The sequence below is a fragment of the Bubalus kerabau genome, chromosome 10 (assembly GCF_029407905.1).
Source record: "Bubalus kerabau isolate K-KA32 ecotype Philippines breed swamp buffalo chromosome 10, PCC_UOA_SB_1v2, whole genome shotgun sequence".
NCBI lineage: Eukaryota > Metazoa > Chordata > Mammalia > Artiodactyla > Bovidae > Bubalus > Bubalus kerabau.
Window position 1 is genome coordinate 81,829,304 of NC_073633.1, and position 14,342 is coordinate 81,843,645.

At 55.2% G+C, this 14,342-nt stretch overlaps 2 protein-coding genes across 6 annotated transcripts in view; one reads left to right on the top strand and one right to left on the bottom strand.

Annotated features, from left to right (window-relative positions):
• The window catches only part of PLEKHG3 (pleckstrin homology and RhoGEF domain containing G3), a 45,652-nt gene extending 42,045 nt beyond the window's left edge, over positions 1-3,607 (top strand). For all 4 annotated transcript variants that reach the window (XM_055538354.1, XM_055538355.1, XM_055538356.1 and 1 more), the window contains exons 17-18: positions 483-1,866; positions 2,262-3,607. In XM_055538354.1, coding sequence (XP_055394329.1) covers positions 483-1,866; positions 2,262-2,992 — 2,115 coding nt within the window. In that variant the 3' untranslated portion in view covers positions 2,993-3,607. The remainder of the gene's footprint in view (positions 1-482; positions 1,867-2,261) is intronic.
• Positions 3,445-14,342, bottom strand: part of SPTB (spectrin beta, erythrocytic) — a 138,822-nt gene continuing 127,924 nt past the window's right edge. For both annotated transcript variants that reach the window (XM_055538352.1, XM_055538350.1), the window contains exons 33-36: positions 12,311-12,573; positions 9,031-9,204; positions 8,727-8,769; positions 3,445-8,581 (exon numbers count right to left, since the gene is read on the bottom strand). In XM_055538352.1, coding sequence (XP_055394327.1) covers positions 8,414-8,581; positions 8,727-8,769; positions 9,031-9,204; positions 12,311-12,573 — 648 coding nt within the window. In that variant the 3' untranslated portion in view covers positions 3,445-8,413. The remainder of the gene's footprint in view (positions 8,582-8,726; positions 8,770-9,030; positions 9,205-12,310; positions 12,574-14,342) is intronic.

A 14,342-nucleotide genomic window follows, 5' to 3' on the forward strand; every position in this document is an offset into this window, starting at 1 on the left:
CTCCATCTTCATCCTCTGATGGGATTTCAGCACATGGTCCTATTGCCCTCTGGATCTTGACCCACACAGGAGACCCTGGCCCTTCAGGGGAGTCATTCAGGCCCAAGTTTCAACCCAGAACAGACTCCCCACTACTAGGGCTTGATGAAGGGGCGTCCCGGGGCTGTGGATCTGATTCAGTATTGCATGTTCTCACCCTGTCCCTGTACCACTCAGGGAGGCTGCCACTGAGAGGTGCTACCACTCTGCATTCCTAGAATTTTCCTTGGCTTTGAGGACATGGGCCCAGCACCCCAGCTGCAGGGTGACTGAGGGCCATCCTCTCCTTGCTGCCCCACTTTTGAGTGCTGTTCCATCTGATTGCCTGCTTCTTAAACTGCAGCCCCTTCTTACTAGGCATTGAGCAGGCCACACTGTCCACACATTCCACGGGTCCCCTGAGGGAGGTTTTTGTCTCATGCGAGCCCTTTGTGCTATCCCAGGTTGAGCCAGACACCGAGTCTGGGACCGAGCAGGAGGTGTTTACTTCCGTGGAAGGTCCTAGCGCCGAAGAGATACCCTCAGACACAGAGGCCCCCGAGGTCCTCGAAATGCAACTTGACCCCCACCAGCTGCTGCTGGGGCTGGAACCCCCCGATGACATGGCAGAGTTCATGGTGGCCGAGAGCACCGAGGACCCTAAGGCCCTGAGCAGCGAGGATGACGAGGAGGAGGTGGGGGCCTCCCACGAGCCTGAGAGCCTCCTGCCTCCCTCTGTGCTGGACCAGGCCAGCGTCATTGCCGAGTTGTTCGTCAGCAGCGTCTCTCGGCGGAGCAGCCTGGCCCTGGAGGACGGCAAGTCCAGTGGCTTCGGGACCCCAAGGCTGACCAGCCGGAGCAGTAGTATGGTCAGCCTAGACGATGGTGAGAAGGGCCCAGCCCCACGTGGTGGCACCACAGACTCCCTGGGCTCTCAGCTCCTTCCAGAAGTGGACCTCAGCATTGGGATGGCCGCAGAGAGCGAACCTTCTGTCAATGGGACAGAGGCCCCGGGCCCAGGCTGCCTAGCAGAGCCAGACAGGTCTTCCTGCCCAAAGGAATCGAAGCTTTCCTCTCAAGACCGGCAGTTGCTGGACAGAATCAAGAGGTACTACGAAAATGCAGAGCACCAAGATGCAGGCTTTAGTGTCCGGCGCCGGGAGAGCCTCTCCTTCATCCCCAAAGGGCTTGTGAGAAACTCGGTCTCCAGAATCAACAGCCTTCGCAAGCCAGACCCGGAGCCACAGGCTCCACTGGGGCACAAGAGACAGGTGGGCTCACGGATGGCCCTCTTTGACTGCCCAGGACCAGGCCAGGCTGGCACTGGGGACCCAGCTCCTATCACAGATGCTGAGTTCCGCCCATCCTCGGAAATGGTAAAGATCTGGGAGGGAATGGAGGCTCCCAAAGGGAGCCCTCCGAAGGGGCCGGGCCAAAGCCAGGCCAACGGCTTTGACCTGCACGAGCCCCTGTTTATCCTGGAGGAGCACGAGCTGGCAGCCATCACCGAGGAGTCAGCAGCTGCCTCCCCAGATAGCGCCTCCCCCACCGAGCCCCGCAGCCCCACCCACCTGGCCCGGGAGCTGAAGGAGCTGGTGAGGGAACTGAGCAGTGACGCCCAGGGGAAGCTGGTGACCCCGCTGCACCCCCACATCCTACAGCTCTCCCATGTGATGGATAGCCACGTGAGCGAGCGAGTCAAGAACAAGGTCTACCAGCTGGCTCGCCAGTACAGTCTCCGGATCAAGAGCAGATCAGTGACAGCCAGGCCTCCACTGCACTGGGAGAAGGTGGCTTCCACCGTCCCCCTGGTGCAGGAGGAGGTTGGCGCACCATCCGGCGGCACAGGTACGACGGGGTGGGGAGGGGGCCTTTCCCGCAAGCCTGAGTTGGGAGCACCTTTTAGGAGCCAGTTGGCTTCTGGGGAAGTGACCCCCTACAGAACCTATACCAGAAAGAGGGCTGAGGTGAGCCCTGGAGCTGCTCTAAAGCCCAAGGGCACAGGGCCATGGGCCTCTCTTTTCCAGGAGAGCAGAAGCTCTTGTCTCCTCCTTTTGATTCCTGACTCCTCTTCCCCGCCTTTTCTTCTTTCTTCTCATTTTCCCTTTGATACGGGGGCTGCAGATGGTAAAAGGGATTTCTCTCCCATCACACCTCAAACCCCAGCAACCACCCTTGCCCAGAAGGGGAGCTGCTATAGCCAGTTCAGAGAGCCCTCACGTCCGCTTGCTCTCTCCCCACAGGTATGAGCAAGCTGGGGCCACCTCTCTCCAACCACGAGCAGTCTGCGGTCCAGGAGCGCAGCCTGCCCAGGCCTGGCTCTTCCAGGGAGATGTCGCCACAGCGTGTCTCCTTCAGCTCCTCGGCCACCAGCCCAAGGACCACCCCACCGGGAGCCTGGCACGGCCCTCGAAGCCCCTTTGACACTGAGACCTTCAACTGGCCCGACGTCCGAGAGCTCTGCTCCAAGTACGCCTCCCTGGACGAGGCGCTCCAGACCAAGGGCGGCTGGCCCAGCAAAGTGCCAGTCAACCGGAGCCGCTCGCTGCCGGAGAACATGAGGGAGCCACAGCTGGTTCCTTCCGGCAGGTTGGGCCGCTGCGGCAGCCTCAAGGCTAGGCGGGCCCCGTTGAGCCCAGAGGCGGCCCAGCCCCAGCCTCTGGGGGAGTTGCCCCCAAGCGAGCCCGACAGGGGGGAGGCCCTGCATGTCACCGCAGACCTCACGCTGGAGGACAACCGGCGGATGATTGTCATGGAGAAGGGACCCCTGCCTGGCCCTGCCGCAGGGCTGGAGGCGGCCAGTGGGCAGGGACTGAGCTCTGCAGCCGCCCAGATGGGGAAGGACCAGGAGTTGCAGGAGTCTGCAGAGTATCGGCCTAAGGAAGAGGGTCCCAGGGACCCAGCGGACCAAAGCCAGCAGGGCAGAGTACGGAACCTAAGGGAGAAATTCCAGGCCTTGAACTCCATAGGTTGACTCTGAGTCCTGGGGGAGGGAGGAACCACGGCGTCCTCATGCTCGCAGCTGGGCTCACCTTGCTCACTTGACCCCCTTCCCCTGCCCTCAGAAAGGCCGCCCCTGGGAGAGCACCTGCCATGGACCGGGACTTGCCGGCGACTTGACACAGGCCCATATGAGCGCCTTTCCCCTGTGAGGCCAGGGTGGCCAGTTTTCTTGTATATAGTTCTGGTAAGACGCCACATATTTAAGCTCATCTCTTCCCAGGGAGAGCAAGCCCTGCTCAGGCCTCCAGCATTGCCTGGCCACTGCCAGACCCAGGGCCCACCCAGGGGACACATAGGAAGCTGGCCTGGGGAGGCTTTGCTCTTTAACCGTGCCTTTTCTTAGGATCCAGGCAGGCACAAGGCCCATAATTTATTGCTTCCCATTCTGTGGTATGTTAGTGTTCTCGTGCACACGTGCGTGTATGTGTGTGTGTGTGTGTGTGTGTTGCTTCTCCCCTCCCAGGAAAAGTCTCGTGGCCTCTATTCAGGTACTTGTGTGGGTTGTCTTGCTGGCCCTGTGGTTGTTGCTAATGTACACACATTTCATTATTTGCCAATGGTGTAATAACCACTGCTGACCAACCAACCTGTGTGTGGTCTTCTTCCTGGGGTCTGGCTGGGTTGGGAAGGGTCGATTGTGCCCAGGGCTGTCTTAGGGGAAGGGGGACTTGGGCTTTTTGCTTCCACATGTACTTAATATGCAGCCATGCTCTCAAACCACAAGGCCCAGGTCCTGGTGGAGGAGGCTGGGGCAGCAGAATGTGCAGGAGGGGGCTTGTTCTCTGTTATTTCTACTCCGTGGGCTTCTGTCCACCCACAGCCTGGCGTCCTGTCTAGTCGTGACTGTGCCGGCCTTTCGCTCTTTTCCCCGAGAGCCAAAGTTGGATTGAAAGGGGTGAGGTGGAGGGCGGGATGTTTTTCTAACAGACAGATATTTCCATGACTGGTGCCTTTTATTCTCTCCCTCTCTGGTTCCCAAGAGGCATCCTGGGGGGTGAGGATTCTCAACTTAGAGCCTAGGAATATCTTAGGTGGCTTGCAGTGTCAGGTGAGGGGTACAAGTGCACGTTTTCTGAGATGGAGCCTTATTTTTCATTTCATTCGCAAAAGTGTCTTTGATTCCCAACGGGTGAGAACGCCTCCCTATTTCTAACTGGGTGTTCTGCCCCTTTCCCTTGGTGGACCAGCCTTGTTTCACCCTGTCTGCCTGGGAGAACTGGGTCTGCAGGGCCAGGTGGGAGAGCTGTCTTGCAGGTCTTCTGACCTAGGAGGATAGACTCAGCCTAAAGATGAGTCTGCTGAGTCTAATGAGGTCAAGTATCAGAGGCAAGAGGAGGCCTTCCCTGGGCAGAAGCCGAGCCGGTCTGGCCCACGTTCTACCAGCTGCCTGGAATGGTCTGTGGCCACTTGCGCAGTTGCCGAGGAGCGTGCTGGTTCCTACCAGGCAAGTCAGATTATAACGAGAAGTCACACACTGGAGTGAGAGTTAGGAGACCCAGCCCTGCACTTAACTGGCTGGGTCACCTAAACTCTTGCTTTTCCCTCCTCTATAAATTGAAGGGGATGGATGAGTTGTTGCTTCTCAAACTCTGACTCAGACTCTTCAAGGGGTAAGGCTTGGGGGAGGGGGTAGTAATGAACACTTTCCCCAGCAGATCCATAGACAGCCCTCTAGGTTATTATGTGGGAACCCTGAACCAGCTCAGTGGTTCTTATTGGCTGCCCATTAGAATCACTGGAGAGGGAACTTTTTGAAAAATGCCAATGCCTAGGTTTCATTCACCCAGACCAATTGAAACTGCCTCTCCAGAGATGATGGTCTTCCCAGGTGGCGCAAGAGGTAAAGAACCCGCCTGTTAATACAGGAGACAGAAGAGATGCAAGTTTGATCCCTGGGTTGGGAAGATCCCCTGGAGGAGGACATGGCAACCCACTTCAGTATTCTTGCCTGGAGAATCCCATGGACAGGAGCCTGGCAGGCTATAGTCCATAGGGTTGCAAAAAGTCAGACACGACTGAAGGGACTTAAAGCACACTCATCCTGGAAATGAACCCCAGGCGTGTGGGTTCTGATATTCAGATCTCTGTCCCGTGCTCCATGCAGAAAGGCCTGTAGCAGGCCCACAAGATGGCTGAATGCATGAATAAGCGAGTTTTCTCAGGGTCACAAGTGAAGCACAGGACCTGGGTCCTGGCAGGAGTTGTTTCTATGAGACTCCAGGGACAAGTCAATGGCCTGGCTGTACCTCTGTCTCCATGGTGGTCCTGGGTTCACAGATCCCGCCTTGCTTACTCAACCAGCCCTCTTTGGTCCAGTTCAAAGGGAAATAGGCCAAATAGAATTATGGAGCATTATTGATTTATTAGAAAAACTAGTAAATGGGTTTCCTCTGGTTCATGGAAGCACATTTGAGCAGGTGGAGGACAAGACCTGGTCGGCCCCAGGGCCAGCCCCAGATTGCAAGGTCTGTGCCCAACAGGGTTACAGTCGTCTGCCGCCGCCTCCTCCGTTGCATCCTCCCTGAGCTTGCTTGTCCAAGGGACCGAGCCATGGGGTCTTCTGGATCTCTGCCCCCTCCCACTAAAGGGAGGAAGGAGATCCAGGGCCACCCTTGGGGACTCTACGTGCCCTCCGATAGGCAGGAAGGAGGGGTGGGGTGGCAGGGAAGCCGAGCCTCCCGAGGACCCTCCTGACCTCCCTCAGCTACAGTCCACTGAGGCCAGGGGGACAAAGGGGAAGAAGAGAGGGTGGGAGGACCACCTGACCATGCCCAGAAGGAGCTTCCTCTAAACTGCCCTGGGGAGGAAGCCTGATATGCTGGTGTGGACTGGAGCTGTTTGGGGATACTGTTAAAAGACTGCAAAGTAGAAAATATAAGGAGGAAAAAAAAACTTGACAGGGTGCCAGGAGCTTAACCCCCCCATGTGGCTCAGAGTCCCAAAGCTGGGTGCCTGCAGTTTCATTCCAGATGGTCAAGGGTCTTGGGGCCTGTGTGATGTGGGAGAAGGCTGCATGGGAAGTTGGCGGTAGATGGTGGGTCACATGCAGCTGGTTGCTGCCCTTGCCCAGTCCAGGGGCCCAGGGGTGGCAAAATCCTAGCTTTTCCTTGAGGCCCCTTCATTCCTGGGACTGTGGAGTTGCTTGCTGAAATTCCTCACTTCAGAAGCACACGTGGAGGGCAGAGGGTGGCCCCTAGTGTCTTGGCTCCCACAGATTGGCCCATGGGGGCAGCTGAGAGAGACTTGCCACCACCTGCTCTTCAGCAAGGAACAGGCTATCTATCCTGGAGCAGGACATGCCTTCAGGTGCACCTGAGGCCTTTGTTATTGCCAGGTGAGCGTCACTACCTCATTGCCTCCTGCCTTGGTTTCCCCTATGTGTAGCGAGGTTGGCGAGTGGTATAGATTAGGTTCTCTGTGGATGCACAGAGGGCCACAGGGATAGGTCGACAGAGGACACATGAAGACCCTGGCTCCCAAGGTGGGACCATGTGTCAGGCCCCGTCAGAGAACTTCCCTCCTGTGGTTCTTGTCCGCTGAAGTTGCCTTCCCTTGGCATAGTAGTAATTGGTCTCGAGCACTAAGGGCTCCTGGGAGGGCCTAATAACTCCAGATGCTTATGCCTGTGGTTTCTGTCTTAGCTTCACCCAGTTCTGGGGGATCGTCTCAGTGTGTCTAAGGCTCCTTCCCATGGGGAAGGTGATGGAAACAGCAACTGCAGGTCCCAGGGTCCTTTCTGCTCTGCCCAGGGGAGTGTCTGCTGCCTGCAACTCAACTTTTGGACCTAACCCAAGTTAAGATGCTGGGCTGGAGCTGTATTGCTTTCAGAGGGTGGTGGAAAGAATACTGTGGAACCAGTGGTCTGTTCCCTCCAGATGTCTGACTTTGGCAGCACGGGGACGGTTATCCCTGGGGAGAGAGGTTGCAGGGCCCCTTTTGGCTGTACCCAGGATTGGGGGGTAGATACCCATGTAGCCCCTTGACTCTGGCCAGGCCCTTCAGGAGGACCTGCGTGAGGGTACTTGCCACATCTTAATGGCTCCGGCCCCAACATTTGTCCCAGCTCTCCTGGGGTTGTTACATGGGTTTAATACCCAGGTGTGGCTGCATCTGCCACCTCAGGGTGACAGGTCGTGAACTTTGCTGTCGGTTCAGCCAGCACCCTCAGGTGGTGCCAGCTGCAGCCAGGACGCATGGAGTATTTGGCTTTGGGATGCTCTAATGCAGGCGCTGCGGTGTCCATCTCATATGGGGACCTGCACTGTCTCCCTCCGGGACCTGGGGTCTGAGTGGGGTACTGCTGGTCTAGCAGCTACTGGGAGTGCGGCAGACCCCAGGGTGGAGAGGTGGCGCCTGGGGCAGTGTGGAAGTCTTATCTGCCTCCTTCTGGCCTGAGCCCTAAACTCTAGCTGTAGTTTTAAAAAGGAGGGCCGGCTTGAGAGCTTAGGGTCCAACCACCGCCTGGCCCAGTGGCAGCAAGGGGGTGCTGGAGGCGGCGAGAGGCCCTTCACACTTAGGACCTATCGATTTTGGACAGTGCCCCCTCTTTTTGTGGGAGGAGGGGCTGCGGTGACCCCTGAGGTGGGGAGGCAGCGGCCCCTGACCCCTGGCCCAGAGACTCTCTCCTCATGCCCCTAGGGAGCAGGCCGGGCCTTCCCAAGAACCTTTTTTCTTCCCCTGGCTATGACTGTGTGGGACGGACCCCAAGCAACACTTGCTTTGGGAGTGGGCAGCATCTCAGGAATCTTCCCTGCTGGCTCAGAGGGTAACGTGCCTGCCCGCAATGCGGGAGACCCAGGTTCGATCCCTGGGGCAGGAAGATCCATTGGAGAAGGAAATGGCAACCCACTCCAGTACCCTTGCCTGGAAAATCCCATGGAGAAGGCTTCGGTCCATGCGGTGGCTAAGAGTCGGATACGACTGAGCGACTTCACTTTCGCTTTTCAGCATCTGAGGAACCCCCATCAAGCCTTCTTCTCCAGCTTGTGTGGGAATGGGGGGGGGGTGGGGGCTGGCTCCCCTCGGCCCCGTAAGGAGGGTCGGGAGAGGAGGGTGTGGGCCTCAAAAATCGTTTCCTGCCCCCAGAGTCGGAGGCCCCGAGGGCCCGCGGAGCTGGGGGCCTGTCCCTGGAGCCCGCACTCGCTGTGTGCGGGGCCCCAGGGCAGCGGGCGCGGAGGCAGGCATGGGCCGGGCCGGGCAGGCGGGCGACGGCAGCGATCGCAGTGCAGCTGGGCCCGCGCCCGGCCGGCCGGCCGGCAGCTCAGAGCAGGAAGGCGGCAGGCAGCGGCAGCGGCCGGGCAGTGGGCGGGAGGAAGGCCCGGCCGAGGAGGGAGGCGCTAGTCCCCGCACGTCCCAACGACGCACCGGCTTCACTCGCCGGGCCCCCGAGAGGCTACTTCTTTTTGGGGAAGAAGCTGAATCTCTTCTCCTTGTCCTTCTTGCCGAGGCTGGCTTCGGGGCCGGTGATGGGGGGAAGGGGCAGGCTCTGTGCCTTGACGCGGATGCTCTGGGACTCGTTGATGGCCGTGCTCACGCCCTGCAGCCAGGACAGCATCTCCTCCTGCAGGGCGGGAGGGTCAGGACCCCCAAAGGACGGGCTGCCTCTAGGACAACCCCTTCTGAGGGAGCCTTGAGGCCAAGGGACACGGGTCCCTCCCAACTGCCCCTTGTTGGCGGGGGTCAGGGCCAGGCAGCCCTGCACTTACCTCATCCTTGCCGTGGAAGAGCCACTCGCTGCCGTTGCTCAGCCTAGGAGGACAAAGGGTTTCCCCCGTGGCCACCTCCGGATCTGACCCCCCAGCTCCCCGAGCTTTCCCATGACCAGGACCCTGTCAGGCAGCACAGTGCTTTCTGAGAGAGGCAGAAATCAGGACCACCAGCCTCTCTTATTTGAAAAATCCCTGAGGGGCACCTCAGGCCTGCAGCTGGTCACATACAGTGGAACCTTGATTGGCCACTTAGGCCAGATCGAGCCACCAGGGAAGGAGCGGTGAACAGGCAGGGCCTCACCTCAGCTTGAAGACATGCTTCTTCTTCTTGTAGTTGGCAGCAATCTCACAGATGGCATGTCTCAGGGCCAGGGGCTCCTCCCCGTGGTAGGGCACCCCCAGGGCCAGATTCTTGGCATCCTTATAGAAGGCCAGCTCACTATTCCTGAGCACACAGTACAGGTTGTTCCAGGACCTGTGAAGGTACACACAGGCAGGTCACCTACAGTCCTCACTTGCATGCTCAGTTGCTCAGTCGTGTCTGCTTCTTTGCAATCACATGGATGGTAGCCCGCCAGGCTCCTCTGCCCACAGGTTTGTCCAGGCAAGAATACTGGAGAGGGTTGCCACAGTCCTGATACAGCATCTCTATAATCAGTTCCCACAGCTTTACCATTTTAAACTACACCAACTTTACCGTGATCAATAGTAATACATTTTACGGCTAAAAAAATTGCAATTAAAAATAATCTGCATGTGGGATTTCCCTAGCAGCCCAGTGGTTAAAACTTGGCACTTCCAATGCAAGGGGTGCAGGTTCGATCCCTGGTGGGGGAACTAAGATCCCACATGCCATGTGGCATGGCCAAAAAAAAAAAAAAAAAGGATCATCTGCATGTAATTCCACTACCAAAGTCTACTATTGTTAACATTTTATGTATTTCCTTCTGGTTTATTTTCTATTCACATATATAACTAAAATTGGATTATACTGTATATTCAATTTTATTTTGTACTTTTAAGTTTAACACTATGTCATGAGTATTTCCCCATCCTCAAATATTTGAATCCTCAAATGTTTCTTGAAAATAATTTTAATAGCTGTATGATATCTTGGAAGGAAAGTTATGATCAACCTAGATAGCATATTCAAAAGCAAAGACATTACTTTGCCAACAAAGGTTCGTCTAGTCAAGGCTATGGTTTTCCCTGTGGTCATGTATGGATGTGAGAGTTGGACTGTGAAGAAGGCTGAATGCCAAAGAATTGATGCTTTTGAACTGTGGTGTTGGAGAAGACTCTTGAGAGTCCCTTGGACTGCAAGGAGATCCAACCAGTCCATTCTGAAGGAGATCAGCCCTGGGATTTCTTTGGAAGGAATGATGCTAAAGCTGAAACTCCAGTACTTTGGCCACCTCATGCGAAGAGTTGACTCATTGGAAAAGACTCTGATGCTGGGAGGGATTGGGGGCAGGAGGAGAAGGGGATGACAGAGGATGAGATGGCTGGATGGCATCACTGACTCGATGGACGTGAGTCTGAGTGAACTCCGGGAGTTGGTGATGGACAGGGAGGCCTGGCGTGCTGCGATTCATGGGGTTGCAAAGAGTCGGACACAACTGAGCGACTGATCTGATCTGATCTGATGGTATCCTATCACAAATAAAAATAATCCCTATATTGGTGGACCTTTTAATACTGGAAAATTTATCCACAATTGAAATAGCAATATGATAAACATCCTTATGGGGCTTCCCTGATGGCTCAGTGGTGAAGAATCTGCCTGCCAATGAAAGAGATGCAGGTTCAATCCCTGGGTTGGGAAGATCCTCTAGAGAAGGAAATGGCAACCTACTCTAGTATTCTCACCTGGGAAATACCAGTCTATGGGGTCACAGAAAGAGTCGGACACAACTGTAAAGAACAAGAGCAACAAAATGTCCTGATGCCTTAATCTTTCCTGTAACTCTGATCTTACCTTGAGATATATTTCTAGAATTATTGAGTCTAAGACCAACAGTGTAAAGAACTTTCCAAAGTACGTTCATAGCCACCAGCATATCTGAGTCTCACTCGTGCTTGTGCTCATTCAGTTGTGTCACTCCTTGTGACCCCATGAACTGTATAGCCCACCAGGCTCCTCTGTTCATGGGATTCTCCAGGCAAGAATACTGGAGTGGGTTTGAGTCTCACTACAGCCCATGAGTCTCACCACAGAACTGTAACATGAACAGAGCAGGGTTTTGTTTTGGTGGTAGGAGTATTTTGTTTTATTGATGATAAATGCCTGGTATACTGTGCTAGCCCTTTTTTAAAGGAACGTGTTTGCGCAAATCAATGCTCAATTCAAATGGGAGGCTTGGTGAGAACAACCAACAAGTGAGCTCATAAAGGAGTTCACCTGAGCTCCTTCTTTGACAAATACAGAGCACGTTGCCCTTGGACAATGAGAAGCATTAAGCGCATCTTCCTCCTCTTCCTCACCACCCCCTCCCCCACTCCCTTTTGAGGGCAGAAAGATGGAGAACTAGCAGAGCACATAGGGAGGAAGGACTGGAAGGTCAAAGAGAGAATTCGACCCGTTCAAAACTGGCTGCAGAGCCATTCCTCAAAGCCCAGATTTCCGATACCAGCTCAGGGATCCTCTGCTCAGACCTGGCCCTCACCAACTTCTCTGAGCTGGTAGCTGCTCAGGAGGAGTAAAATCCTGCCTTGGACAAAGGACAACCTCTTTGAAATGGTTTCCCCCGTCTGGAAAATGAAACCTCAATATCACAGGGTGGTTGTGAAAACTTTGTCAGTCCTGACGTAATGCCTGCCGCATAGTAGGTACTTTATACATGTTAGTTTCCCCTCTCCTGCAGCCCCTCCATATAAAGCAATAAACCTCTTCAGGGTGGTCGGGCCCCAAATTCATTTTTGGAATTTGAAATAGCTTTGGTGTTTCCTCCAGCCCAGGCTCTCTGTATGTTGCCAGCTGGCCCTGGGAATAGAGCTGGCTTCAACCTCTTGACGCTGCCCGGTTTCTCTGAGACCCTGGACCGCTGCCTGAAGGCAGAGGCCCATAGAAACTCTGGGTTGTGGCATCCCCGGAGTAGACCACACTCAAGGACACGACTGCCTCTGAATGAGTTCCTCAGGGTCATATCATTCCTAGGAGGGCCCTCCAGATGGCATATAGGTCAGCTCTTTCTCCTTCCCTATTTTATGGCTGGGGAAACTGAGGCCCAGACTGGGTAAAAAGGAGGACTGGGTCAAGGACAGGTAGGTCTTGTTAGTGCCAAGACCTACCTGTTAGCCTGCCCTGGTAGAGTACCAGCTAGTGTTCTCCTGCTCTGCACCAGGCCGCCCCCACCACCCCCATGTTACAAATGAGAGGCTGAGTAACTAGCATGAGATCATAGGATTTGAACTCAGGCCCACAGCTGAAGGCAGGCTTTCCCACCATGCCAAGTAGCCCCCCGGAGTTGGCTCAGAAGGCGCCCGGGAACTCTCAGACTAGAGGCGGAGGGCCTCCTCACCCACAGACTGCCCGGATAGCTTTGCGCATCCTGTGGCCCCACGGCCCCTCCCTGACACACCTGTTGGAGGCCTTCTTGTTGGGCCCCTCCAAGTCGTGCTTCCGGCCCAGGAAGCCCTCCATCTGCACGCTGTGCCCGCGGTCCCGCTGGGCCGGCAGTGTGGTAGGCTCATCGCCCTCGCTCAGCGGTGTGTCCAGGACCTTGAAGACGGGCTCTGTGGTGGGCCTTTCATCTGTGCTGGATTTCTCCTCCTGCCCGTCCTCGTGGGGCCCTGGTGGGGGTGGCGGCTGCAAGTCCTGGGGCCACGGCCTCTCTTCTTCCCCCTGCTCCAGGGCATATGGGAGGAGCGCACCTTGCTGAGGGCCCAGACCCGGGCGGCCACTCTCAGCTGAACAGGGGAGGTCAGCAGGCCTCACGGAAGTCTGGTTCCTTTCTCTTTGCCCTCCCTGACCCACCCTGGCCCTTCCCCAACCTGCTGTGGGTGTCTACCTGGCCTGCTTCCCCAAATTCCCCCCTTCTCCAACCTCAATAGGAGCAGAAGGTTCTTAGAGTGAGCTGAAGGGGCTGGGCCAGGGGATTTCTGACCCTGCTTGTTGCCTGACTCCAGGTGCCCATCCTGGCTTCCTGTCAGAGGCTCCAACTCTGACTGAGTTAGACCTGGGCTCTGACAAGATTTCAAAGTCAGATTTCAAATGAAGAAAGGGCTCTGCTGTTAAGATAGAAGAAAAAAACATTTGTACTAGGATGTTGTACAACTCTCAAGTATTAGTCGCTCAATCGTGTCTGACTCTTTGCGACCGTAGCCTGCCAGGCTTCTCTGTCCACGGAATTCTCTCAGGCAAGAATACTGGAGAATCCAGGCAAGAATATTGAAGGAATTGCCATTTCCTTCTCCAGGAGATCTTCCCAACCCATGGGTAGAACCCGGGTCTCTCACATTGCAGGCAGATTCTTTACCATCTGAGCCACCAGGGAAGCTGATGAGAACTTGCTTGTTATCTTCAACTTGTGTCTGGGCACCAGGCCCTAAGTCTCCAGGTTAGTGTTTTGTCACTAAGTCATGTCTGACTCTTGCGACCCCGTGGACTGCAGCCCACCAGGCTCCTCTGTCCATGGGGTTTCCCAGGCAAGAATACTGGAGTGGGTTGCCATTTCCATCTCCAGGGGATCTTCCCGACCCAGGATTTGAACCCATGTCTTCTGCATTGGCAGGTGGGTTCTTTTACACTGAGCCACCAGGGAAACCCAGACCCTCCCAACTCATGGGGGGAATAACTGGTCCCGCCCCCTTCATTTGGTGGGGATTTGCTGGAGGAGGGCAGTGGTTCCTAACCCCAGCTGCCTTTTACAATCACCTCGAGAGCTTTAACAAAATATGCGCAGGACCCATCCTCAGGATGCTGAATTAACTAGCTTGGAGTGGGGTCTGTGCATTGGTATTTCTTAACAAGCTTTTCATGCGCTCAAGTGTGCTGATGCAGAATCACCACCTAAGGAGTCAATGCCCCAGGGAAAGGCTGTGGCTTTTGCCTCCTTGCACCTCCCCATGGAAGGCGTAAAACTAAGATTATGGCATCTGGTCCCATCACTTCATGGCAAATAGATGGGGAAACAGTGACAGACTTAATTTTGGGGGGCTTCAAAATCACTGCAGATGGTGACTGCAGCTATGAAATTAAAAGATGCTTGTTCCTTGGAAAAGCTATGACCAACCTAGATAGCATATTAAAAAGCAGAGACATTACTTTGCCAACAAATGTCTGTCTAGTCAAAGCTATGGTTTTTCCAGTAGTCATGTATGGATGTCAGAGTTGGACTATAAAGAAAGCTTAGCGCTGAAGAACTGATGCTCTTGAACTATGGTGTTGGAGAAGACTCTTGAGAGTCCCTTGGACAGCAAGGAGATTCAACCAGTCCATCCTAAAAGAAATCAGTCCTGAATATTCATTGGAAGGACTAATGCTGAAGCGGAAACTCCAATACTTTGGCCACCTGATGGGAAGAACTGACTCATTGGAAAAGACCCTGATGCTGGGAAAGATTGAAGGCAGGAGAAGGGGACGACAGAGGATGAGATGATTGGATGGCATCA